This window comes from Triturus cristatus, chromosome 1_2 (genome assembly GCF_964204655.1).
Source record: "Triturus cristatus chromosome 1_2, aTriCri1.1, whole genome shotgun sequence".
Classification (NCBI taxonomy): Eukaryota; Metazoa; Chordata; class Amphibia; order Caudata; family Salamandridae; genus Triturus; species Triturus cristatus.
Genome location: NC_140580.1, coordinates 50522450 through 50548264, shown reverse-complemented (window position 1 = coordinate 50548264; position 25815 = coordinate 50522450). Strand labels below are relative to the sequence as shown.

Genomic DNA, 25815 nt, shown 5'->3' with positions numbered 1-25815 from the left:
ATTATTTGGGGTCAAGGGCAAAAGGTTTTCATGTGTATTTTGTCCTTGGGACAAGTAGGTCTAACCCCCTGCTGCACAAACCCTTTGGCTGCCAGTTTGCAAGACCACATTATGGATCAGGGAAGGGCATTGTCTGCAGCTAAGTTAATATTTGTGTCCCTGTGTTAATGCTGTTCAAACTTGTATTTATGGTTCATTATGCAAAGCGTTTATGATTAGGTTGAGCACAAAAAGTAGATGTAAGCTCGGCCTGCACTACTGATGGTAATTTCAGTATAAATGTATACACACGTTTTCAAAGTTTAGTAATATGAGGCTATGTACAATGCTCCCAGAATGCCCTCTGATTATATGCAAATATTTGCAGAAGCTTGAATCCAAGAGTGATTATTCTTTGCTTTCAAAATAAAATGCTCACATAAATTAGCAAGTAGGAAAAAAAAACATTTTGCTAAACTACTGTAACATTTTAGGTACCATCTCTTTTTTTCCCGAAAAATATTCATAATGGAAAATCAGTGTAACCAGGTTAAATACGATTATGAGAAACAAAAATAAACAAGCATTGGCAAAGCCAGTAGGTCTGAAATTGGTGGTCAGCCTTTTGGTTTTGTCAATGCGTGACTTGTTTAGGCATGGTTTTTGTAAAACCTTATCGGTGTGGGAGCTGCTGGGCCTTCACCATTCTAACAAGCATTGACAAAAGCAAAATAGTTTTTGGTCTAAAAAGCACACATTGCCACAGCAGTTTTGGGCACTGAACAAAACTACTTTGTGCGCCAATATGCTCCTTATAAAAAAGCAGAATACTGTCACTCACAGAGAAGCCAGGTGATAGACCGAGAGAAAGAGAGAGAGAGAGACAGAATTTTACTAAACACAAAAGGTCATGGTTAACGGTAGGCCTAGTTAGAGGACCAATTATTAAAGAAAGTCTCAAATGTCCATCTGTGGTATATATCCTTGCATTAAGTGCATATATAAAGTTTCAGTGAATTCACAGTAGTTTACAGAAGTAGGCCAAGTTATAGTACTCCTAGAAAATATTTGTGAACTACATTTTAGCATGAGCAAACGTGCATGTAGATTTGCTCATGTGAAAATCTGAATGTTTCAAGTTCACTTTTCCTCTAAACATCTTTTTCCCAACCCTGGGAAAAGTTTTAAGTCTGCCACTGTCAGGAGTAAATTCACAAACTTTTTTCAGTATGGGAAAAGATTAGAAAAAAGCTGGTTAAACGCAACACCACAGCGTAAGAGGCTCCCTCCTCTGTGGCCATGGTAGGAGGAAAAAGCATGCCAATGTCGGCTGGGGACACAACTGGCATCGGAAGTGGTGAAGGCGTCAGAGGTATTGTGCCGGAGGAGGCATTGTGAGGTTGACCAGCATAGATCCAAAGCCAGGCCTGGATCCCTGCAACGCCGAGGCCGGAGCCACCAGCATCGGAGACCTAGAGTCCCCAGCTGAGTCCGCGGGGCCCAAAGGCGTGCGGGCAGAGTCAGGCTGCCCGAATACAGAGTGGAGGGCTTAGTAAACTGCACGAAGCTAGGCGGGGAGGCAACGGCTCCCGGGAAGGGAGAGAAGCTCGGAGCCGTCCCAGTAGGCTCCGCAGGAGGAGCCGAAGGATGACCACCTTCCGCTTCCCACGTCGGCTGACGGACGGGGAGAAGGTGAAGAGCGACCGAGCTTTTTCACCTTCTTCTTGTGCTTCGACTAAAGCAGAAGCCGAAGACTTCGATGAGGAGTGATGGTGGTGACTCCACAACCGGTCCCGCGACCTCCCTCTCGACAGGGACCTCGAGCGGCAAGGAGTTGACTGGCAGGTCTCCGGAAGCTTTCAGGACAGCTCCCGCAACGACTTCGGGTTCATGGCCCAACAGTCGGAGCACGACTTTGGGTCGCAGTCACACTCCAGGCACCAAAGGCACACGAGGTGCAGGTCCGTGACTGACATCAACTTGTGACAGGAGTCAAAAGGCTTGATGCCGGTCTGACGATGGGACATCCCTGTGTGCACCAGGGTCGAACGACTCACAATGATGTTGACAAAAGTCGAAAAATCACTGGTCAAAAAATGACTGAAGATACAGCTCTCTCCGGATCTACGCTGGCTAGCACGGAAAAAGAAAGAACTGACCTCAGCGAGCAGGGGCGGCATCTAAGTAGATACCGCAACGTCATTCTAGCGATCACGATACCAACAACGGACACGGAGTCGACTGACGCCACCTACCGACGGGAAGGGGTACTGCTACGAAAACATTTCTACAGATCCGGTCTGACGCCTGGGGGTAATTCTTAGGGAAGGAATCTAAAACTAATAGACTCTTTCAGATACTGTTCTAATGAGCTGTGTGCGAGTTAAATCTTTTTCGGGGGGATTGAGTATTCATGCATAACTCGTTGTCAACGTTTCCCTTATAAATTGCCATTATCAAAGTAATGTTGCCCTGGTCATCACCACTGACAACGTCAAAACTCTCCTGGACCGAGGTATAACAGCAGTACTGATCCTCCTTGACCTCTCATCCACGTTCCAGACCATATCCCACTACACCCTCATCAGAAGACTCCACCACCCCGGCATCCAAGGAGACGCCCTCAAATGGATTGCAACCCTTCTCACAGGGCAGGCCCAGAGAATCCACTTATCATCCTTCATCTCTGAGCCCAAGAAGATCACCAGCGGCGTCCTCCAAGGCTCATCCCACAGCCCCACCCTGTTCAATACCTACATGATGCCCTACTAATAATTAGAACACAGGGACTCAACATCATATCCTACACAGGCAACAGCCAACTCATCCTGTGCAAAGCCATGATGAGCGTTGCTGACTAGATGAAGGCCAACTGCCTTGATCTCAACATGGACAAGATAGAAGTGCTAATTGTTGGGAAAAACACCTCCCATGGGACGATACCTGGTGGCCTCTCAAACTCGGACCCCCATCCATGCCAAGTGACCAAGCCCGCAACCTCGGCATCATCCTAGAAAGCACACTCACCATAAATGGACAGGACAACGCGGTGTCCTCTGCTTGCTTCCAGAACCTCTGTATGCTCTGAAAAATCATCAGATGGATCCCCATAAACACCAGGAAAACTGTCTCGCAAGCAATCGTCACCAGCCGGCTGGACTACGGAAACGCACTCTACACAGAATGCAGACTCATTCTCAAACTCCCTAAATGGACCCACATCACCCCCACTTCAGGAACCTCAATTAGCGCCCCACCCAGAAGAGATGCCATTTCAAGATACTGACACATGCCTACAAGGTTCTAAACGCCCAGGAATCGGCATACATCAACCATGCCTGCACTTCCACCAACCCGCCAGGGAACTGCGCTATGCGTCCCCTGCTCTTGCGTACACTCTTCACTTCCAGTGAAACTACAGAGGAGGACGGTCCTTCTCCTCCCTCGCCGCCAAGTCCTGGAACAACCTACCCCTACACCTGCGACGGTCGTCCTCTCTTGCGAATTTCAGAAAGGGACTCAAGACCTGGCTTTTCGAATTAGACCTGCAAGACCTCAGCACCTGGATATCCTCAGGGGTGAATAGCCGTGCTCAATAAGTAAAGATTCCTTGATTGGGAATGTCTATTCATGGCTTATACATGTATCTACAGGTGTGAAATTGTCTTACATTTCCAGAATATGTTGTTCATTTATTTTTAAAGGCTATTTTTAAAGGCTATACCACCACTTGGCATTGCTATTCAAATGTCCTCACACACAAATATGACAGTGGGGCAGGAGCACCTAGATATATTTCCAGTTGGTCTCATGATATTGGAAATTCATGAAAAAGAAGGGCATTTCCGGCAGAGAAACCTCTAAAGTGTACTCACATTTCGTGAAAAATAGCTAACTAGAGACTGAAAGAACAATGCTACTACTCTTTATTTCTGACTCTGCACACTCGAAGGAACCCACTGTGGCAGGGTAGACCTCCCTCTTCACTGGCTCGGAATGAGCCCCTTGCTTTTTAACACACCATTTTACAAAATATGGTAATTTGTTTATACCTCAGTCACATCGATACATCCCAGGCTGACAGATAAACCCACATGTGTACTATCTGAGTCTCTTTAGTTTAGTAAAAAGAGTCAAGTTTAGAAATTCATATGTTGAGACATGGTCTTAAACCTGGCATGCCCTGTTTCTGTCCCTCATTAGTGGCTCCCACACAGACAGCCCTTTTCTCTCTCAACATTCCACTTATTGGGTACCAATCCCTGTCCTTTACCTCTAACTCCCTACATCACAGACTGTCTACTACCACTCGCTGTCATGGATTTCAAACTTTCCCTCGCCACTCTTCTGCATTTCACACTGTGCCTGAGCTTTCGGTTACTCATTACCAATGGTCTCACAAACCTTACCTCTAACTTCTATGCAGGCCTCTCTGCCCCCAACACTTCCAACACTGTTCAGTTTACCTTCTTCTACGTACAAGAAATTACATTGGAAGATCGCCCTGGAATTAAGTCATGAGTAGGATATGCCAATGTGTCCCTTGCTGTACTCATTATTTATCCGTAAAGAACCAATTGACATGAAAGAAAGACTATTCCAACCCACAAGAGGCAGAGTCCTCATCAAAATAAATGAAAGAAAGACGGGGCAGACTTAAAGGGACAGAATCCTCAAAAATGAGCTGAAAGAAAGATAAACCTATGCTAAATGAGCAGAGATCTCAGCAAATAAAATAAAAGAAGTACAAAGATACTCCTTGAATGACAGGGTGTCAAGACCTGTTAGAATGGGGGAAACTTTATGGCGTAAAGCTCTGGAAGGCCCATGGGTGCTGCCCCGAGTAGGAAGGAGGAAAGAAGACAAGGGAAGACGAGGAAGACACACGCCTTTAGCATTTGGTAGAGTCAGGCTGTGACACATCCACAGGAGTGCCAGGACAACCCCTGCAGTCCGAGTGCCTCAGGAGCACAAACGCGAGGTGGAAGACACACACAGCACACGCACTGCCAGACAACAAGGTCCACACAGGAGAAGTGGGCCTGAGAATGCAGAAGTGCGAGTGTCTGATTAACAGATGTGAAGTATGCGAAGCTGGTGATGGATCTAGAGCGAGTACCAGGAGTCAGAACACCTCAAACAAAATGTTGACAAACTCCATGGTAAAGGATTCTAGCCTCTTTGTTTAACTACTGCCTAGTGTGTGACCCGGAAATACTGTGTATTTGATTTAATGATTTGGACTGTAAATAAAAAACACAGGCACCCCCAGAATTATGATTAAATGGTGCACGAAAACAAAGAAAATACATATTAATGGTTGAGCAAATACGACAGCATACGCCTGACTGAGTTTCAGCTTTGAGACAATATTAAAAAACAAAGATATTTGGGGGAGTGGGGGTGGGTGAAATAGGGAGGGTACCAGTTGAAGTAGCTCTGTTTGAGCACTGGGTTTCCTTCTTTGAAACTGTTGTAAGTTGAGGGTTGCTTGATAAGCTGCAGTTTTTTTTATATGGAATGAGGTGCGAATAAAGTAGACTGTTTGACATTTGCTTGTCAAGCTGCTAGAATAGACATTTTACCATCTTAATATTTTGGTGTATGTTATGCCCTTGGTGGTCAAATCGTTACCAATCAAGATTTGTGGTAATGCCAATAGTGCAACCAAACACGACTTAGTTGCCTTTGCCAACACTTGTTTTGAAAGTTTGTGAATGTTTTAACTGAGTAGCACATTTGACTTTCCCATACAAATGAATACCCTTCCTACCTCTGCTTGGCATGTTGTGTGCCACCTCCTCTTCATTTTTCTGCCCTTCCACATTTGTTTTCATAAACGAGCTTTAGAAACACGAGACACTGCGCGCGGTGCGGCGATAAACCAAACTGATAAACTCCGATTTCAGCCATGATCTTACTGGGAAAGCATAATTAAATCACAAATGAACACGCAGTGAAAATAAAGCCTTTCGCCTTCCGGTCAAAGATTCAAATCTAGCTTGTCTTGGGAGGACTGATGTGGTTATTTTCAGAAGCATTTTTGTGAAAAGAGTTGGTAATGACAGACTCATACTTAGCGAGAGAGGTGCCCCAGCCACTTAAGCCGCATGACACAGTTCTTTCAAGGACATCTTGAAAACAATGCACTGACACATGACCTCTTGCACGGGGTCACTGACTGCTCTGGAGCATGTCGGGCCAGCAATCCCTGTTGCACCCCAGCAATCCCTGGTCGTTACTTTTCCACTACCAGTGACCTGCATTTCCTGATGCTATCAATTCAGTGTCATCATTGTAGGGAAATGTAAAACAGGAATGTTCCCATAACCCAAGGAGTAGTGCCACGTAATAAAATACCACTCTTTAAAGCCATTTTATTTTCAATCCTGTGCTCTGGCACCTTTTCACATCACAATAGTCACCTTTTGCGTTTCACCTACGGAAGTTATTATTGAATTAATGTAATAACACGTGAGTAGTACAAATGCTCATGAACAACTAAAAAACACAATAGAGCGCGCAGCTGATGGAAGAAATAGTAGCTTGAATCTGAGAGCATTTTTTAAACAAGCATGGCCACGTGGCAGTAAAAGTAACGCCGCGCGGCCGTAAAAGCGAAAGTCAGCGCGATCGCTCTGAAAGCGAAAGTGATCGCGATGACGCGCTAAGGCATGAGTTTTCAAAGTGCTGCTGAAGGCTAGCAGTTCGCGCGTGCAGGCTCGTGTGAACGCAAGCGCTAGGACAGCCAGCAGCACTTTGAAATCTCACCTTCAAAATGTCTCTCCGAGCCAGCGCATGCGCTGGGCTCAGCGAGACCTAACAAGGGATGAGCTTAGCTGAGTATCTCACACAGGACATGGGACAACTCGAGACGTCTGTATGCTTCATATTATAAGTTGGAAGTATGGCACAAAACTACACAATGATACGTTTAACACTTCTATCCCTGTCAGCTTCATATGATGTTCAACTGATCACAATTACAACACCTTCCTCTAGTATGATGCGCAACTGTGAACATGTAACTTGATGAAGGTCGTGAAAGTCCAATATTAATGCCTGATCATCTTAGACTGCATGTTCTCTTCCAATGGGCATGGGCCAATGGAACTAAGAGGTGCCAGTGCAGAAATTAAATCAGTTTTGGGGATTTTCTTTGCTTATTTTGTCCACTACCTACATTTCAAAATTGAGAACTATCAATAAAATTCATATTTACCCACTGCCGCTGGATATCCAGAAGGTTCTCTTGGTTTTTCATAAAGGTGTAGTTGATACTCTTCTGCAAATACTCGCTCTTCATTGAGAGCAACTTCATGCAATATCTGGGACACCTATCAAAAAAGAAGATAGACTCTAATTCTTAATCAGAAAACAACAGTGTTCTCACCTGATTCAAGGTACAGTACTTGTGTCCTTCCAGCAAGTGTGTTCATACGATGGAAGCAATTGGTCTTTGAGGCAGTTTTGATGCAGAATGTGACCTAATGAAAGGCCAGCAGTAAGAAGGTAAAGGCCTCTCTAACCTCCTGAGCACATTTATCTTGCATGGAAATAAAGTTCATGCCCATTAATTTATACCATACCTACCATTCTGCTTCTCTTGCTCTTTACTTACCTAATCAACGCCATATCCACCGCAACAAATGTGCACACCTTCCTCTTTAATAGGGGCAAGGAACTACGATTCTAATTAAGGAATCAAAAGATAGTGATCTCTGACCCGTTCCACAGTTTGCATACTTCCAGGCAGCAAAGGACCACCCTGTGGGTGGTCCTGTCTTCGGGTACCAGGAATGATCTTTTTTGATTAGCAAAAACATGAGTGCAGTGTCTCAAGAATACATTAATTTAGAATAGTGGCAACGAATGAGAATAGATGAGCCTGGCTGAATATAGAAGAAATGTAAAGGAACAATGTAAGTTACGCCCTTTCATTTGGTATTAAAATAATGGTGAAACTGATAGAGTTCTTAACAGTCTATACATTGTTTAAGTAGTAGATGCAGTAAACAGAACGACAAGCAATTCTGAATATATGGCTCTGTAGGCCCTGTGTTAATTAACAGGGTCAGAAAGCACGCTACTGTGCGTCAGTGTAAGCAGCACCTAGGAACACAGTTTGAACTGGTAAATGGACACTAGTAGGACACTACAGGACACATGGAGGGCACAGTTGCTGACAATGTTCACTGAGCTGTATGCTGGCAGGAGAGCCAAGATCTAATGATGATTCACCCAGGGTAAACTCCTGTGCCTTTAATATTTGTAATGGAGATAGTATTGCCAGAGTTGCAAAGAAGATAGCCAAAATCAGCAGTTAGCTGGACCTATGTGTAGCTGTGGATGGTCTTGTATGGAGCTAATATATTTTCAGCGATAAAGCAAACAATTTGAATAATATTGGGGAAACTGGGCAATTTTCTAGTTAACACTGTATTAAGATGCTGATGAACTTCATTTTGTAATGCCAGTGTTCATTTGACAAATCTGGAAATCAGTTTATCAAGTGTCCACTCCGCATCATGTGACTCTGGGCAATAGCTCACTTAATCTCCCCGACGGCCCCCAACGCCTGGATACCCTTAAGGGTGATAAGTTGCGCTTTACAAATCTGTAATTAAAATTATATGAAAAAAGGCAGTCAAAGTGTTTGTGGGGGAAATACCAAAAAATAGGGTATAAAAAAAGAATGGCAAAATAACTAGGGAAGTGTGAAGTGGGATGTGGCAGAACCTGTCAACGAAGAGGGGGGAGGTTTAGGATACAAGAACTGTTTCTTCAAATGTATGGTAAAGTACAGGGGGGCATGGCTTGGTCTCGGAATGTCACGGACGTGTGAGCTAGTTTATACACGCTGGCCCAACTTTAATCCTTAACCATCCGGGGGTGGTGGCCGACACAGGGTCTCAACTCATTCCACATCGCATATAGTTGAGGGGCGGCGGGCCCCTGTGACATCTGTGGCTGCCTCGGCCTCCGGCGCCACTTGACACAGGCATTCATGAATACTGATCAGGCTGTGTGGTACCTGGCTGGGGTTTTCGGACCTGAGAATGGCACAGGGGAGGTGCTAAGATTCCTCGGCATAGATACCCCCACCCCGAGACATCGTACCCCCTCACCGCCAGGCCCTCTAACGCACATTGGGGCCGTGGATGCATTGTCGGGGCTTACCTGAAGATGAGGAGGCTTGTGATCCAGAGTCTGGCGGTCCACAACGGCGGAGGCGGGGAAGTTCCTAGTGATTCCCCCTCTCCTAGGAGAGAGCCTGCTGAGGAAGGACAGAGCGCCTTGGGACCCGGCCTAGCGCCTACTCCCCCTGATGCGGGCGGCACAAAGCCTCTGACTGTTGGGTGTGGGCCCCCTTGGAAGGAGAGTGCTGGCCCGAGAGTTGTGGTGGGTCTTAGTGGTGTCGCTGGCCTGAGGCAGCTGTGACTAGCAGTTTTATGGAGGATCTGTACTCCCTTGTGCATGTGCCGTCCACTGGATGCTTCTCCAACGCGGCTACGCTGCAGGGATCGGCCTCAGTTGTGGGACCTGGGCGTAGCCCTTCGATTTGTGCCTGTCGCTAGTGACTGGTAAGAGGGGCACTTTGCACCTACTGCCTCACTGGCATTGCCCCTTCACTGCAGTATATCCCTGAAGCAGTAGAGGCTGCAGGCAGTTCTAACTATAGCAATCCTGTGATTGCCTGGATCGGGCCTGGTGTGCCTAATGACTGGGGAGGTTGATGGCCTGGTCCCGGGGAAATCATTGATGTGACATGGGATATCAGAACTAGGTTGGGCCGGATGATAGCACCGCTAGGAGCATTGTGTGGAAGGACCCCCCAAATAAATTAGAATGCAGACCAGCTAATTGAGAGCCGCATACTAACTTACTGAGTCAGCTCGAAATGTTCCCACTTGAGTCCTGCGTAATACCGATTGTTATCATTGGCAATCCATAACCTAAACAGGGTGCCACGCAGGTAGAGATAGGAGAGTCCTCACTCCCACCATCGGGGTCAAAGGAAGATGGGGAACCACTGATGCCTCGATCCACTCTCACTTGGACAGGGTATTGGCCGCTATTGCGAACACTGAGGCAACAATCCAAGAGGACATTAGTGAGGTCTCTGTAGGACTGGGTCTCCTGCAGGCAGAACACCACAAACTAGTGTATCAAGTTAAAATTGTGGAATAATCAGTAGATGAACTTCTCCCCCCCCCCCCAACAACCATCCATAGAGCGTAAAGTGTAGGATCTCTCTGCTAGAGTGCTCATCCTGGAACAAAGAGCTGAAGATGCGGAGGGACGGATTCGCCAAAACAAAATTAGAGTGATAGGACTCCATGAGTGGGTTGAAGGAAGGGACATGGTGACCTTCTTAGAAAACTGGCATTGTGCAACAGCTGCCCCTGAGCACCTCACTAAATTCTTCACCCTAGAAAGGGCTCATAGGGTGCTGGCTCGTCCACTGGCACCAGGGAGACCCCCCCCCCCCTCGGTCGGTGGTGGAAAGATTACTTCATTATAGGGACAAGACATTATCTTACAGAGGGCTTGTGCCTATGGTTCATTTGCAATTGAAAATAGTACGGTGCTGGTGTTCCCCAACTTCACCGCCAAAGTGCACACACAGGGTGCTTCGTTTGGGAAGCCAATAAAACTCTCCATGAATAGGGCTTACAGTGCTCATTGATGGTCCCTTCCAAACTTTGCATCATACTAGATGGCAAGAACAATTTTTGCAATACTCCAGATGCGGTATGGCCATAGTTGGAGGCATACAAGGTGGGTGCGGCACTCTTGGGCTCCAGGGTGGGGCCCGGGGCCTCTAGAGAGCTAAGAGATGGCCCTGAACGACTCACCAAGAGGGCCTCATTGAGGAGGCCTTCCTCTTCACAAATATGTCACACGCGCAGAGTGGCACTGTTTGTCGTAACAGAAATAGCATCATCACAAATGACTTAGGTTTGCACAGACACCTCTTCAGACCACCGATTAGCAGCCTCTGACTAGTGGGAGCTCGGCCCTGGGTGGAAAGGGCCTCCCAGTTGTAACTCCAAAATCTGTAGATAACATCATTTGATGCCTCCACCAATCTTTTTTTTTTTTTGCTCCTGATGTGGATACAGGACTGAATTTGAGTATACAGTCATTGCTTGGTTTGTTCATCTCTGGTGAAGACAAGGCTGGGGGTTTGTATATGAGATAAGCGCTACAGTTGTGTCCCTGGGGTTGGCTTGCTGCCAATGACCTTCGGAGGGCATCCAAACCTTGTTAAGTTGGGTTCTGGACCGGAGGGTACCTGGGTTCTTAGTACTATTTTGTCCGCCCCACCTAGATTGCCCCTTCTAGGAGTCGGAAGGTGGCTTTCTCTTATCAATGCTGTTTTTTTACAGGTTTGGACGCAGTTGCTGGACAGCCCTTGGGTGTGGGAGCTTGAAGTTGGGTTTTTGTTACTTTATCCTGGGGTCATGGATGGCTTTGATATCGCTGGGGGGCCCATGGGGAGGTCGGGTGACAACGGAATGGCAGACCTGTACTATTGCGAACTATAGAAGACCTTCATTGTAATATAAAACTATTGTCGTGGAATATTAGGAGAAAGGCTTCTGACTCCAAACAACATTAAATTCACCTATATCTGTTGCAGGAGACCCATCTTACCGCAGAAGAGGCCATTCGCCAACAGCGTAGGTGGCGTGGCCAACACTATGCAACCTCCTACTCTGCTTATTCCTGGGGGTATTGCTGTGGATCCAGGCGGGGACCCCTTTTGATTCCACCCACACTATTATTGATCCAGAGGGCAGCTACATTCTGGTTAAGGGCAGGCTGCTGGGTAGGGAAGTCACGTTGGGTAGCATATATGCCCCAAACCTAGACCAGGTACCTTTTCTTTGCGCACTGTCGATCCCTTTGTCCTCCCTGGTAGCGGATGATCTCATTTTAGGAGGCAATTTTAACTGTGTAGTTGATGTTCATTTAGATAGGTCCACACCTCCCATATTAGGGGCGCTGGCGTGCAGGACTTCAGAAGGCTTACGAGGCTGGGCGGGACATAGGGGCGTCTCAGATATTTGGAGAGTGCAGCATGGACAGGATCGTGATTGCTCTTATTATTCACATTTTTATAGGCTACACACACGGTTGTCTGTTTGTTTGCTTGACCTCTCTTAGGCCATGCGCGACCCACACCGAATACTTAGGGCCCACACTATCTTATTATAGCCTGTTGCTATTCGACATGTCACCCCATTTCCGAATGCCCAGTGACACCCACGTGGAGTTTCACTGGGCAAGCTTTAGGGACTCTATGCAAACAGCCCTCTCTGAGTATTTTCAGTTCAATCGGAGTACCTCTACGGGTCCCCTTGTTGAATGGGACACTTTTAAATATTGTCATGAGAGGTCAATGCACAGGGCAAATTGTTGGGGTTGAGAAGGAGCTAAATAAAGAGCTCTCTTCTCTAGAACAAAGCTTGCATGATTTCAGTATTAGGCTGGGTACTGATGACGCCATCCAGGTACAACTCACAGAAGCTAAGGGTCCATATTATGCTGCACTGGACCGTCTCTGAGGTCTTGACTTATGGGATTACCTTGCTAGAATCCATGAGGAACATCGCCGATCAGGGAGGCTTTTGCCACGGTTAGTGCGCCCGAGTCGAGAGGAATGCCCATTACTGGGATCTTATCCAATAAAGAGACATTGCTTTACTCGCCATGGCCTATTAAGCCAGCCATTTGTAAATATTATGAAACCCTTTACTGACGCCCAGAGGCAATTTTACCGGAGGCTCTAACGAAATTCCTGGTGCCATTGCCATTGCATACCCTTGATCTTGCTCTGCGGGGGAATCTGAGGGGCCTTGTGACAGTACAGGAAATCCGCTTAGTCATCAAAGACATGGCCACTGGGTAAACCCCTGGAGAAGGCCTTTGATTCGATAAGGTGGGATTTCCTTCACATAGTTATGAGTTGGATGGGGCTAGGAGATGGATGGATAAAATGGGTGCGTCTATTATACACCAGCCCTACGGTGACTGTCAGGACAGGTAGTGTCATCTCTGCTCCATATGGAGTACATTGGGGCACCAATCAAGGGTGCCCATTGTCTCCCCTTTTGCTTGCTTTGGCCATTGAGCACTTGGCAGAGCTGTTTAGACAGAAGGGTGCAGGTCATGGGGTGGTCCTAGAGGGCACAGAGCATATTATATCTTTATATGCTGATGATTTATTGCTCTACCTAGCAGATAATTGACAGGGAGTTGCCAATTCACTGACGTTGTGAGATACGTTTTTGGTGCTTACAGGCCTCCGAGTCAATAAGACCAAAACACACCTCTTCCCCATGACGGCGGGGGAGGCACAGCAGCCTGATATGCCATTGGGGCTCACCTGGTCACCTGAGTGTCACTTCACGTTTCAAAGCAATAAAATTTGATGTACATGTATATTTCACAAAAGCACTTTGTATGTTTAGCAATGTGTGCTTTCAAGAAATATCAAGTGTGTAACGATGCGAACAGTCACTCATATAGCAAACAATACAAAGTGATTGTTTCGGACACAAAATAACTATTCATACTACTCAACCAACCCCATTTTTTCAAAGTTAAATAGGAAAAGTTTGAATTAAAACCAGCAGTTTCACAATTTTGTGCTGTTGGTAACATGCTGCTGGTTGCAGATGGTATTTAAGTGAAAAACATATTTTACCTCATTGTTACTCGTGACCTGAATGCTAATTATGGATTCCCGCAACAACAGCATTGACCAGCAATCACAACTGCTACCAACTGGAGAAGCAATGGTACACCACAGAAAACCCCGCCGAAAGAGCCACCCGCCAAACAGCCCTTAGTATGTATCACAAGCACATTAAGGTAGCTAAGAACACAGCCATCACTGCCCAGATTGGCACCGTGGTTAACCACACTAAGGAACTCTTCAAAGTAATCAAGGAGTTCACCAACCCAATAGCCACAGAGATCACCGTCCTCTCCTTCCAAGAACTGTGCGACATCCTCTTAGACTACTTCCACAGCAAGACTGCTGCTATCTCCAATACCTTCGACCCCTCCAACCCTCCACCTTCAACCTCAACAACCTCTACCCACCAACGAACACCAGCCAACCGATTACCAGCTGGTCTCTGCTCACCACCCTGACCAACACAGCCATCCTGTCCTCCATCTACTTCGGGCACCACACCAACCCCTGCCCCCACAATCTCTTCACCTCGGAACAAACCCAATCATCACGGAACTCACCAGTATCCTCACCACCTCCATCAATACAGCTACCTTCCCAGACAGATGGGAACTCGCAGAAGTCAGACCCCTCCTAAAGAAATCCTCAGCTGACACCAGCGGTCTAAAACGTTATCGAGCGATCTCCCTTCCCCTACCTAGATAAACTACATGAGATAGCCATCATCCAACAACTCACTGGATTCCTGAAACAAAACCACCTTCTGGGCGCCGACAGTCAGGATTCCATGCCAACCACAGCACTGAGACCATGCTAATTGCTGCCACAGATGACATCAGAACTCTTCTCAACTGTGAAGAAACTGGGACCCTGATTCTCCTGGATCTCTCTGTGGCATTCAACACTGTCTCCCACAACACCCTCATCAGCAGGCTCAACAATATCTGAATACAGCAAGGCGCTCTTAAATGGATCGCTTCCTTCCTTACAGAATGCACACAGAGTATCTGGATACCTCCCTTCACCTCCATAACTAAGGAAATCATATGCGCCATACCCCAAGGATCGTCACTCAGCCCCACCTTATTCAACACCTACATGACCCCTTTCGCAGACTTCGTCAGATCCCACAGCCTCAAAATAATATATATGCAGACAACACTCAACTTTCCTCTAACTCACTGAGGACCCCACCAATGCCAAAACCACCTTCTCAAATGAGATGACCATTGTAGCTAACTGGATGAGATACAACTGCCTCAGACTGAACTCCGACAAGACAGAAGCACATATCTTTGGGAACAACACCTCTGTCTGGGACTACAGTTGGTAACCTGCTAAACGTGGACCTACTACATTGCCAACAGACTATGCACACAAACTAGGGATCATCCTTGACAGCCAACTGACAATGAGACGTCAACGCATTTGCCTCCTTCTGCGTCCACACTCTCGCATACTCCGCAGAATCTTCGGATGGATCCCTATCAACACCAGAAAGACCGTCACTCAGGTCCTCATCACCAGCCGCCTCGACTACAGCATTGCTCTCTGCACAGGCATCACCACTAAGCTCCTCAGAAGACTACAGACGATACAGAATGCAGCAGCCAAACTCATCATGGACCTTCCCAAACTGTCACACACCACTCCCCACCTCAGAAGTCTCTACTGGGTCCCCATCCAGAAGAGATGCCAGCTCAAGAGCCTCACACACGCCTAGATAGCCCTTCACGATCAAGGACCATCCTACATCAACCACGGACTGAAATTCAATCGACCATCTAGACACCTGCACTCCTCCTCACTCGCCCTCGACCACATCCCCTTTGCCTCCACCTCCGAACAGCACCCTCCCTTGCAGACTTAGTTGGAGGCATACAAGGTGGGTGCGGCACTCTTGGGCTCCAGGGTGGGGCCCGGGGCCTCTAGAGAGCTAAGAGATGGCCCTGAACGACTCACCAAGAGGGCCTCATTGAGGAGGCCTTCCTCTTCACAAATATGTCACACGCGCAGAGTGGCACTGTTTGTCGTAACAGAAATAGCATCATCACAAATGACTTAGGTTTGCACAGACACCTCTTCAGACCACCGATTAGCAGCCTCTGACTAGTGGGAGCTCGGCCCTGGGTGGAAAGGGCCTCCCAGTTGTAACTCCAAAATCTGTAGATAACATCATTTGATGCCTCCACCAATCTTTTTTTTTTTTTGCTCCTGATGTGGATACAGGACTGAATTTGAGTATACAGTCATTGCTTGGTTTGTTCATCTCTGGTGAAGACAAGGCTGGGGGTTTGTATATGAGATAAGCGCTACAGTTGTGTCCCTGGGGTTGGCTTGCTGCCAATGACCTTCGGAGGGCATCCAAACCTTGTTAAGTTGGGTTCTGGACCGGAGGGTACCTGGGTTCTTAGTACTATTTTGTCCGCCCCACCTAGATTGCCCCTTCTAGGAGTCGGAAGGTGGCTTTCTCTTATCAATGCTGTTTTTTTACAGGTTTGGACGCAGTTGCTGGACAGCCCTTGGGTGTGGGAGCTTGAAGTTGGGTTTTTGTTACTTTATCCTGGGGTCATGGATGGCTTTGATATCGCTGGGGGGCCCATGGGGAGGTCGGGTGACAACGGAATGGCAGACCTGTACTATTGCGAACTATAGAAGACCTTCATTGTAATATAAAACTATTGTCGTGGAATATTAGGAGAAAGGCTTCTGACTCCAAACAACATTAAATTCACCTATATCTGTTGCAGGAGACCCATCTTACCGCAGAAGAGGCCATTCGCCAACAGCGTAGGTGGCGTGGCCAACACTATGCAACCTCCTACTCTGCTTATTCCTGGGGGTATTGCTGTGGATCCAGGCGGGGACCCCTTTTGATTCCACCCACACTATTATTGATCCAGAGGGCAGCTACATTCTGGTTAAGGGCAGGCTGCTGGGTAGGGAAGTCACGTTGGGTAGCATATATGCCCCAAACCTAGACCAGGTACCTTTTCTTTGCGCACTGTCGATCCCTTTGTCCTCCCTGGTAGCGGATGATCTCATTTTAGGAGGCAATTTTAACTGTGTAGTTGATGTTCATTTAGATAGGTCCACACCTCCCATATTAGGGGCGCTGGCGTGCAGGACTTCAGAAGGCTTACGAGGCTGGGCGGGACATAGGGGCGTCTCAGATATTTGGAGAGTGCAGCATGGACAGGATCGTGATTGCTCTTATTATTCACATTTTTATAGGCAACACACGGTTGTCTGTTTGTTTGCTTGACCTCTCTTAGGCCATGCGCGACCCACACCGAATACTTAGGGCCCACACTATCTTATTATAGCCTGTTGCTATTCGACATGTCACCCCATTTCCGAATGCCCAGTGACACCCACGTGGAGTTTCACTGGGCAAGCTTTAGGGACTCTATGCAAACAGCCCTCTCTGAGTATTTTCAGTTCAATCGGAGTACCTCTACGGGTCCCCTTGTTGAATGGGACACTTTTAAATATTGTCATGAGAGGTCAATGCACAGGGCAAATTGTTGGGGTTGAGAAGGAGCTAAATAAAGAGCTCTCTTCTCTAGAACAAAGCTTGCATGATTTCAGTATTAGGCTGGGTACTGATGACGCCATCCAGGTACAACTCACAGAAGCTAAGGGTCCATATTATGCTGCACTGGACCGTCTCTGAGGTCTTGACTTATGGGATTACCTTGCTAGAATCCATGAGGAACATCGCCGATCAGGGAGGCTTTTGCCACGGTTAGTGCGCCCGAGTCGAGAGGAATGCCCATTACTGGGATCTTATCCAATAAAGAGACATTGCTTTACTCGCCATGGCCTATTAAGCCAGCCATTTGTAAATATTATGAAACCCTTTACTGACGCCCAGAGGCAATTTTACCGGAGGCTCTAACGAAATTCCTGGTGCCATTGCCATTGCATACCCTTGATCTTGCTCTGCGGGGGAATCTGAGGGGCCTTGTGACAGTACAGGAAATCCGCTTAGTCATCAAAGACATGGCCACTGGGTAAACCCCTGGAGAAGGCCTTTGATTCGATAAGGTGGGATTTCCTTCACATAGTTATGAGTTGGATGGGGCTAGGAGATGGATGGATAAAATGGGTGCGTCTATTATACACCAGCCCTACGGTGACTGTCAGGACAGGTAGTGTCATCTCTGCTCCATATGGAGTACATTGGGGCACCAATCAAGGGTGCCCATTGTCTCCCCTTTTGCTTGCTTTGGCCATTGAGCACTTGGCAGAGCTGTTTAGACAGAAGGGTGCAGGTCATGGGGTGGTCCTAGAGGGCACAGAGCATATTATATCTTTATATGCTGATGATTTATTGCTCTACCTAGCAGATAATTGACAGGGAGTTGCCAATTCACTGACGTTGTGAGATACGTTTTTGGTGCTTACAGGCCTCCGAGTCAATAAGACCAAAACACACCTCTTCCCCATGACGGCGGGGGAGGCACAGCAGCCTGATATGCCATTGGGGCTCACCTGGTCACCTGAGTGTCACTTCACGTTTCAAAGCAATAAAATTTGATGTACATGTATATTTCACAAAAGCACTTTGTATGTTTAGCAATGTGTGCTTTCAAGAAATATCAAGTGTGTAACGATGCGAACAGTCACTCATATAGCAAACAATACAAAGTGATTGTTTCGGACACAAAATAACTATTCATACTACTCAACCAACCCCATTTTTTCAAAGTTAAATAGGAAAAGTTTGAATTAAAACCAGCAGTTTCACAATTTTGTGCTGTTGGTAACATGCTGCTGGTTGCAGATGGTATTTAAGTGAAAAACATATTTTACCTCATTGTTACTCGTGACCTGAATGCTAATTATGGATTCCCGCAACAACAGCATTGACCAGCAATCACAACTGCTACCAACTGGAGAAGCAATGGTACACCACAGAAAACCCCGCCGAAAGAGCCACCCGCCAAACAGCCCTTAGTATGTATCACAAGCACATTAAGGTAGCTAAGAACACAGCCATCACTGCCCAGATTGGCACCGTGGTTAACCACACTAAGGAACTCTTCAAAGTAATCAAGGAGTTCACCAACCCAATAGCCACAGAGATCACCGTCCTCTCCTTCCAAGAACTGTGCGACATCCTCTTAGACTACTTCCACAGCAAGACTGCTGCTATCTCCAATACCTTCGACCCCTCCAACCCTCCACCTTCAACCTCAACAACCTCTACCCACCAACGAACACCAGCCAACCGATTACCAGCTGGTCTCTGCTCACCACCCTGACCAACACAGCCATCCTGTCCTCCATCTACTTCGGGCACCACACCAACCCCTGCCCCCACAATCTCTTCACCTCGGAACAAACCCAATCATCACGGAACTCACCAGTATCCTCACCACCTCCATCAATACAGCTACCTTCCCAGACAGATGGGAACTCGCAGAAGTCAGACCCCTCCTAAAGAAATCCTCAGCTGACACCAGCGGTCTAAAACGTTATCGAGCGATCTCCCTTCCCCTACCTAGATAAACTACATGAGATAGCCATCATCCAACAACTCACTGGATTCCTGAAACAAAACCACCTTCTGGGCGCCGACAGTCAGGATTCCATGCCAACCACAGCACTGAGACCATGCTAATTGCTGCCACAGATGACATCAGAACTCTTCTCAACTGTGAAGAAACTGGGACCCTGATTCTCCTGGATCTCTCTGTGGCATTCAACACTGTCTCCCACAACACCCTCATCAGCAGGCTCAACAATATCTGAATACAGCAAGGCGCTCTTAAATGGATCGCTTCCTTCCTTACAGAATGCACACAGAGTATCTGGATACCTCCCTTCACCTCCATAACTAAGGAAATCATATGCGCCATACCCCAAGGATCGTCACTCAGCCCCACCTTATTCAACACCTACATGACCCCTTTCGCAGACTTCGTCAGATCCCACAGCCTCAAAATAATATATATGCAGACAACACTCAACTTTCCTCTAACTCACTGAGGACCCCACCAATGCCAAAACCACCTTCTCAAATGAGATGACCATTGTAGCTAACTGGATGAGATACAACTGCCTCAGACTGAACTCCGACAAGACAGAAGCACATATCTTTGGGAACAACACCTCTGTCTGGGACTACAGTTGGTAACCTGCTAAACGTGGACCTACTACATTGCCAACAGACTATGCACACAAACTAGGGATCATCCTTGACAGCCAACTGACAATGAGACGTCAACGCATTTGCCTCCTTCTGCGTCCACACTCTCGCATACTCCGCAGAATCTTCGGATGGATCCCTATCAACACCAGAAAGACCGTCACTCAGGTCCTCATCACCAGCCGCCTCGACTACAGCATTGCTCTCTGCACAGGCATCACCACTAAGCTCCTCAGAAGACTACAGACGATACAGAATGCAGCAGCCAAACTCATCATGGACCTTCCCAAACTGTCACACACCACTCCCCACCTCAGAAGTCTCTACTGGGTCCCCATCCAGAAGAGATGCCAGCTCAAGAGCCTCACACACGCCTAGATAGCCCTTCACGATCAAGGACCATCCTACATCAACCACGGACTGAAATTCAATCGACCATCTAGACACCTGCACTCCTCCTCACTCGCCCTCGACCACATCCCCTTTGCCTCCACCTCCGAACAGCACCCTCCCTTGCAGACTTCAGGAAGAGACTCCAGACCTCGCTTTTCGACAGAGACACAGCATCCTCAGCACCCAGATACCCCTAGGGGTGACAGTGCTGAGCTATACAAATATAGGCTGATTGATTGACGTACTGTGCTATCTTACATAAAATATAGATCTCTGACACACACAGTACATGTAATTCTCAGCTTCAGACACATTACCCATCTGAGCCACTGACTGACTCAAATTTATAGACATGGATTACACATAGATCCCACCAGCAAGTACATTATCCATCTCAGTTAACCCGGCTATCAACCCTCCGCCACTAAACCTGAGAGCAGGTGAGCTGATATTCAGTTCAAGGAGACTTTTCGGAAAGCATCACGGGAAGCTCACACCTATCCGGATGCACTTTAAAAGTGATGTTTAAAGGTCTCAAGGCCTGAAAATTAAACAGGCTAGCTGGAATTTCAAATAGTGTTGGAGTTTCCCATTAAGGACAACAAGTCTTCTTTGAAGGCCCGTGTGCCTATTTATAAAAACGATAACCAATTCATCTACATGTGTTTACAAACGTAAAACACAAGAACAGTACGTTTTCGACACTGCTCCCGTAGACATCTTTAATACTCTGCAAATATCACAGCTATAAAAAGTTGGTTCAAATCTTTTATTTACTCACCTTGCATTTTATATCATGTGTGAGATAAACACAACAATCCTTTAGATAACGATACTCACCTCATCTGAACCGTGCTGGAACATTTCTTTCCAATGACCCCGAAGTTAAACACCTCTACTAATATCTTCTAATTACCACGACTAAAGTCCAGACTTTTGACGCTATCGGAAAGGAAGGAGATAATTGGTAAGAAGAAGCCCCCAGAGGCAAACGGCTTCTTAGTTGTGAACACAGTGCAGTTGTACCAGCGTATCAGTTTAATGCGCATGCTCAGAAACTGAGACACTAATTACCAAGGCAAGCTAACAGGCGCACAACGCACTCTGCTCAGAATTCGAGAGCACAGAAAGCACGTGGCTGGGTACGTAAGATCCGCGCCTCCAATGGGAGGCGGGTGAGCAAATACGACTCTATTAGAAGCGTGGTCTATGTTGCTAAGTGCGTGACCTAATAAATCCTATGTAATTATAAATTCATCTATCGATCTTTCATTTACAAAAAGACTAAATTCAGTGGGAAACATGGCAATTATGGAACAGTTAATAGACCAGGTGGTTGAATTGCTTAAATAATAAGAACGACGTGACTGGTTTGTGTGCCTTCAGTAGGGGTGAATGTGTACATAGATAATTTGGCCCAACTAATACGACTGACTGACATTAAATGTATTGATATTTTTCGAGGCATGGATCTTGGACCTTTAAAACACATTCAAGAAAAGATGCTAGGTAAGCTTGCAAATGTAATCACCCTCAAGAGACTGTGACAAACTGAACTGCCACCGCATTACTCGGACGAGCTATCACATCGTGGACATTTAAAACACATTCAAGAAAAGATGCTAGCTAAGCTTGCAAATGTAAGCACCCTTCGGAGACTGTGACAAACTGCCAGCATTACTGGGACGACCTACCCAGGGCTTTAAGGGGGATGAAAAAACTGTGTGGGGGTGGGGGGGGGGGGTCCCTCAAAGGGGCATGACCGTTGTAATTAAGGGCGTTGCTTAAAAAGCTCCTAAACTGAAAATATATGCTTAGCTTAGTGTGCCGCGCGACTGGTAGTTTGCTTCTTCTGTGATTACATCTAGATCTATAATACAGCAAGTAATATAACACTTTCAATCAGCCAGTACTATTGGCTTTGTCAATTGTTGTTAGTTGCATAACATAAATAAGCAACAACCATGTTTTTATTTTAAAAGTTTTATATAGCGCTAGCTTGACCCGTGGGTATCAGAGCGCTTTACATACATACTGTAAAGAGAAAACAGACGGAAATTGCATTACATAGTAGGCAGGCAGTAAGGAAGCAAAAACCAGGGATAAATAAAATACAGCATGGAAGATAAGGTGGTTAACACAGTCCGGTCACCAACTATCCTTGAGTGACAAGAGAGGAGTAAACTCGGAAATTGAAGTCTAGGTTAGTTGACGTTGGTCAGGAAATTATTTGTTAAGGAGATGGATTTTCAGGTCCCTTTTGATAACAGGAGAAGGAGGGGTTGCATCTGAGGACTCTAGGGAGAGCGTTCCACAACCTGGGAGCGTTGCCAGAGAAGGATCGGTTTTGTGTGGTTTTCTTTTTCAGTTTCGGAGGAATAAGAAGGAGTGATTTGGAGCTTCTCAGCGTTCTGGATTGACCTGCTCTTACCAGTTTGTTGTTCAGGTAGTTAGGGGCCGGAGCGTGAAGGGTTTTGTGTGTGATGCAGGCCAGTTTGTAAATACACCTCCCTTCCATGCGAAGCCAGTTGAGGGAGTTGAGAGCTGGAGTGATGTGATCAAATCTTTTTACTCCAGATACGAGCCGAGCGGCCATGTTCAACACTGCCCTTAGGTGAGCTTTTGGAGTCCGTGTTAGGATGGCGTTCCCGTAGTCGATTTTAGAGAGAACTAGGGATTGGACTACTGTCTTGAGGTCATCATGGGGAAGAAAAGGTTTCAATTTCTTGAGGTGTTTTAGAGAGAAAAGGGCACTTTTGGCAGAGTTTTTGATGCGGGCCTCCAAAGAAAAGTTCTTGTCAAGGGTGATGCCTAGAGACTTAACTGAGTCGGATAGGACGATGGGGCAGTTTAGGGCCACCAGATTCTTGAGCCACTCTTGGATTGGACGATGGTTGCTTTTTGGAGAGAATAGGATTAGTTCTGTTATATCTGGGTTGAGCTTTAGGTGGTTAGCGTTGAACCAAGTTTGGATCTCGGTTAGAGTGGCATTGAGGTGTTGGATGTCGCTGGGGGACTTGATTTTGAAATAGATTTGTGTGTCATCAGCGTAAAGGTGGTAATTCACTCCAGCTTTTTTCAAGATGATTGTGAGGGGCTCCATGAAAAGATTGAAGAGGGCCGGGGAGAGTATCGAACCTTGTGGGACCCCAAGTGTGACTTTTTTTGGCTTCGAGAGACAGGAGTTGATTTTAATTTGTTGCGAACGGTGTTGAAGGAAGGAGGTGAACCATTTTAGTACTGTGCCATTGATGCCGGAGCACTTCGCCAAGGTCTCTAGATTCGCTGGATGATTTACTGTGTTGAATGACGCAGATAGGTCAATAAGGATGAGTAGGCAGGCATCAACTTCATCTAAAGCCTTGTGAATATCATCAGAGACGTTGAGCATAGCTGTTTCCGTGCTACAGCCTTTCCTGAATCCTGATTGAAAGGTGTCGAGGAGGTTGAACTCATCAATGTGTTTGTTGAGTTGGTGGAGAACGCATTTCTCCAATGTTTTTGCAAGGAATGGAAGGTTGGAGATAGGTCTCAGGTTGTTGAGATCATTAGGGTCAACCCCTGTTTTTTTGAGAATGGGTGTGATTTATCCAAGTTGAAGGGAGTCTGGGACACAGCCTGAGGTGAGAGAGGCATTGATGATTTTTGTCCAGAAAGGGGAAATGGTGTGGTTAAGTGCTTTTATGAATGTGGATGGGATGAGGTCCATAGTGTGGGAGGAAGTTTTTAGGTTAGAAATTAACCTGAAGACCTCATTTTCTGACATTAGCTCAAAGTCGGACCAGTGCGCATTGTTTTTTAGCTGGAGGCAGACCTGATTGTCCTTGGTGAGAACTCTTTCTGAAAGATCAGGGGTGGTTAGAGTGGGGCAGGTTGAGAGGGAAGGAGGGTTAGAGGTTTGGTTAAAGGAGTGATCAATTTTTGAGACTTTATTAGTGAAGAAGGTGGCAATTTCTTCACAATGCTCATTGGTGGCTTTGATTTCTTGAGAGGGAGTGCAGTTAGTTCGGCTTTTGACAATGTTGAAGAGTTCTCTCGGTCTGTTTTTTGCCAGATCTAGTTGGCTGCGGAAGAAGCATTCCTTTTCACTAAAAATGTGTTTTTTGTATGCTTGCCGAGCTGATATAAGTTGCGCTAGGTGTAAGGTCGAGGGGTTTAGTCTCCAGGACCTTTCCGTTTGTCTGAGTTGACGCCTTTCCTCATTCAGATCCACGTTAAACCAGGGTTTAGATTTGGTTCGCCTCAATTGTTTGAGTTTAAGAGGAGCTAATTGGTCAAGGACCTCTGTCATTTTTGAGTTAAAGTGGGTAGTGAGGTCATCGGCTGTCGATGATGAGGGTTGGAGTTGGAGATGAGTATGAATCTTAAAGGGATTGCTTTGATATTTCTGGTCCAGTGTTTAGGTTTGTCATCACAAATAGGTTGGTGGAAGACAAGTGCATCAATCTTGAACAGAATGAGGTGGTGGTCGGACCAGTCAATGGGCGAAATCGCTCTCAGATAGACCAGATCATTGTTGGTAATGATCGCATCCAGTGTTGCACCTTTGATGTGAGTTGGTTTGTTGCAGAGTTGTTTGAGGTTATATATTTCAAGTAGGTTGGATAGGTTCTGGGTAGTGGAGTCTTCTGGGTCGTTCCAGTGGATATTGAAGTCACCCAGGAACACGTCTTTAGTGTCAGTCATGGAGACCCGTGAAATTAGGTCTGTTAGTTCTTCAGGGAAAAGGGTACGCTCTCCAGGAGGATGGTAGATGGTGTGGAATTTGATGGGTGAGGTGCCCTTGGCAGTGAGTTCGACATCCAGGTATTCAAACGATAGGTATTCTGCAGGTTTAAGTTAGGTAATCTGTATTCCTGCCTTGTGGATGATGGCTAGACCTCCCCCCGTTTTGATCGGTCTGTCTTGTCTGATGATGGTGTACCCTGGGGGGGGGGTGAGAATGTCAAGAATAGGGGTGGAGTGGACATTGAGCCAGGATTCAGTGAGGAAAGCGATGTCAATTTCTTCAGCGAGTAGAGCTTCAGCAATGTCTGTGGCGTGTTGTACTGCTGATCTGCAGTTGAGGAGCATGCAAGAGAGAGGATGGGGAGCCTCGATGATGGGGGGAGTAAGGTGGATAGAGGAGAATTGAGCAGGAGGTCTAGGCGAGGGGACATTTTTAGGGATTCTGTTAGTGCCGATAATAACAGGGATGGGGAAAGGGGGTGACTTCTGGCTCAAAGCGAGGTGAGAGTCGTTGATCTCAACAGGTTTCGGTATCGAAAAGGGTTGGCGATGCCGGTTGGGTCGAAGTGCCTGACTCGCCGACAGACTGGAGGGACGAGGGGTGCACTGAGGGGCCAGGGGAGCGGTATTGAGTGGGGTGGGAGGGAATCTACCCGGGGAGAGGGAGCACGGTGGCTTGGTCCTGTTGAGAAGATCTTGTTGTAAGTATAGGAAATCAGCAGCAAGGGAGTTAATTTTCAGCTCCATTCTGTTCAGTTGCTGTGCTATTGAGCTGAAAAAGTTTAAGGTTTTAGGCAAGGGCCGAGAATGACTTGGGTCTTTGGAGGGAGAGTGAACAGGGGTCGGG

General features: G+C 46.7%; 1 protein-coding gene across 1 annotated transcript in view; it reads right to left on the bottom strand.

The window, feature by feature from the left end:
- The window catches only part of LOC146866750 (uncharacterized), a 37105-nt gene extending 15759 nt beyond the window's left edge, over nt 1-21346 (bottom strand). The window contains exons 1-2 of the mRNA XM_085601181.1: nt 21081-21346; nt 7202-7316 (exon numbers count right to left, since the gene is read on the bottom strand). Coding sequence (XP_085457307.1) covers nt 7202-7316; nt 21081-21104 — 139 coding nt within the window. The 5' untranslated portion in view covers nt 21105-21346. The remainder of the gene's footprint in view (nt 1-7201; nt 7317-21080) is intronic.
- Between the last annotated feature and the right edge of the window lie 4469 nt (nt 21347-25815).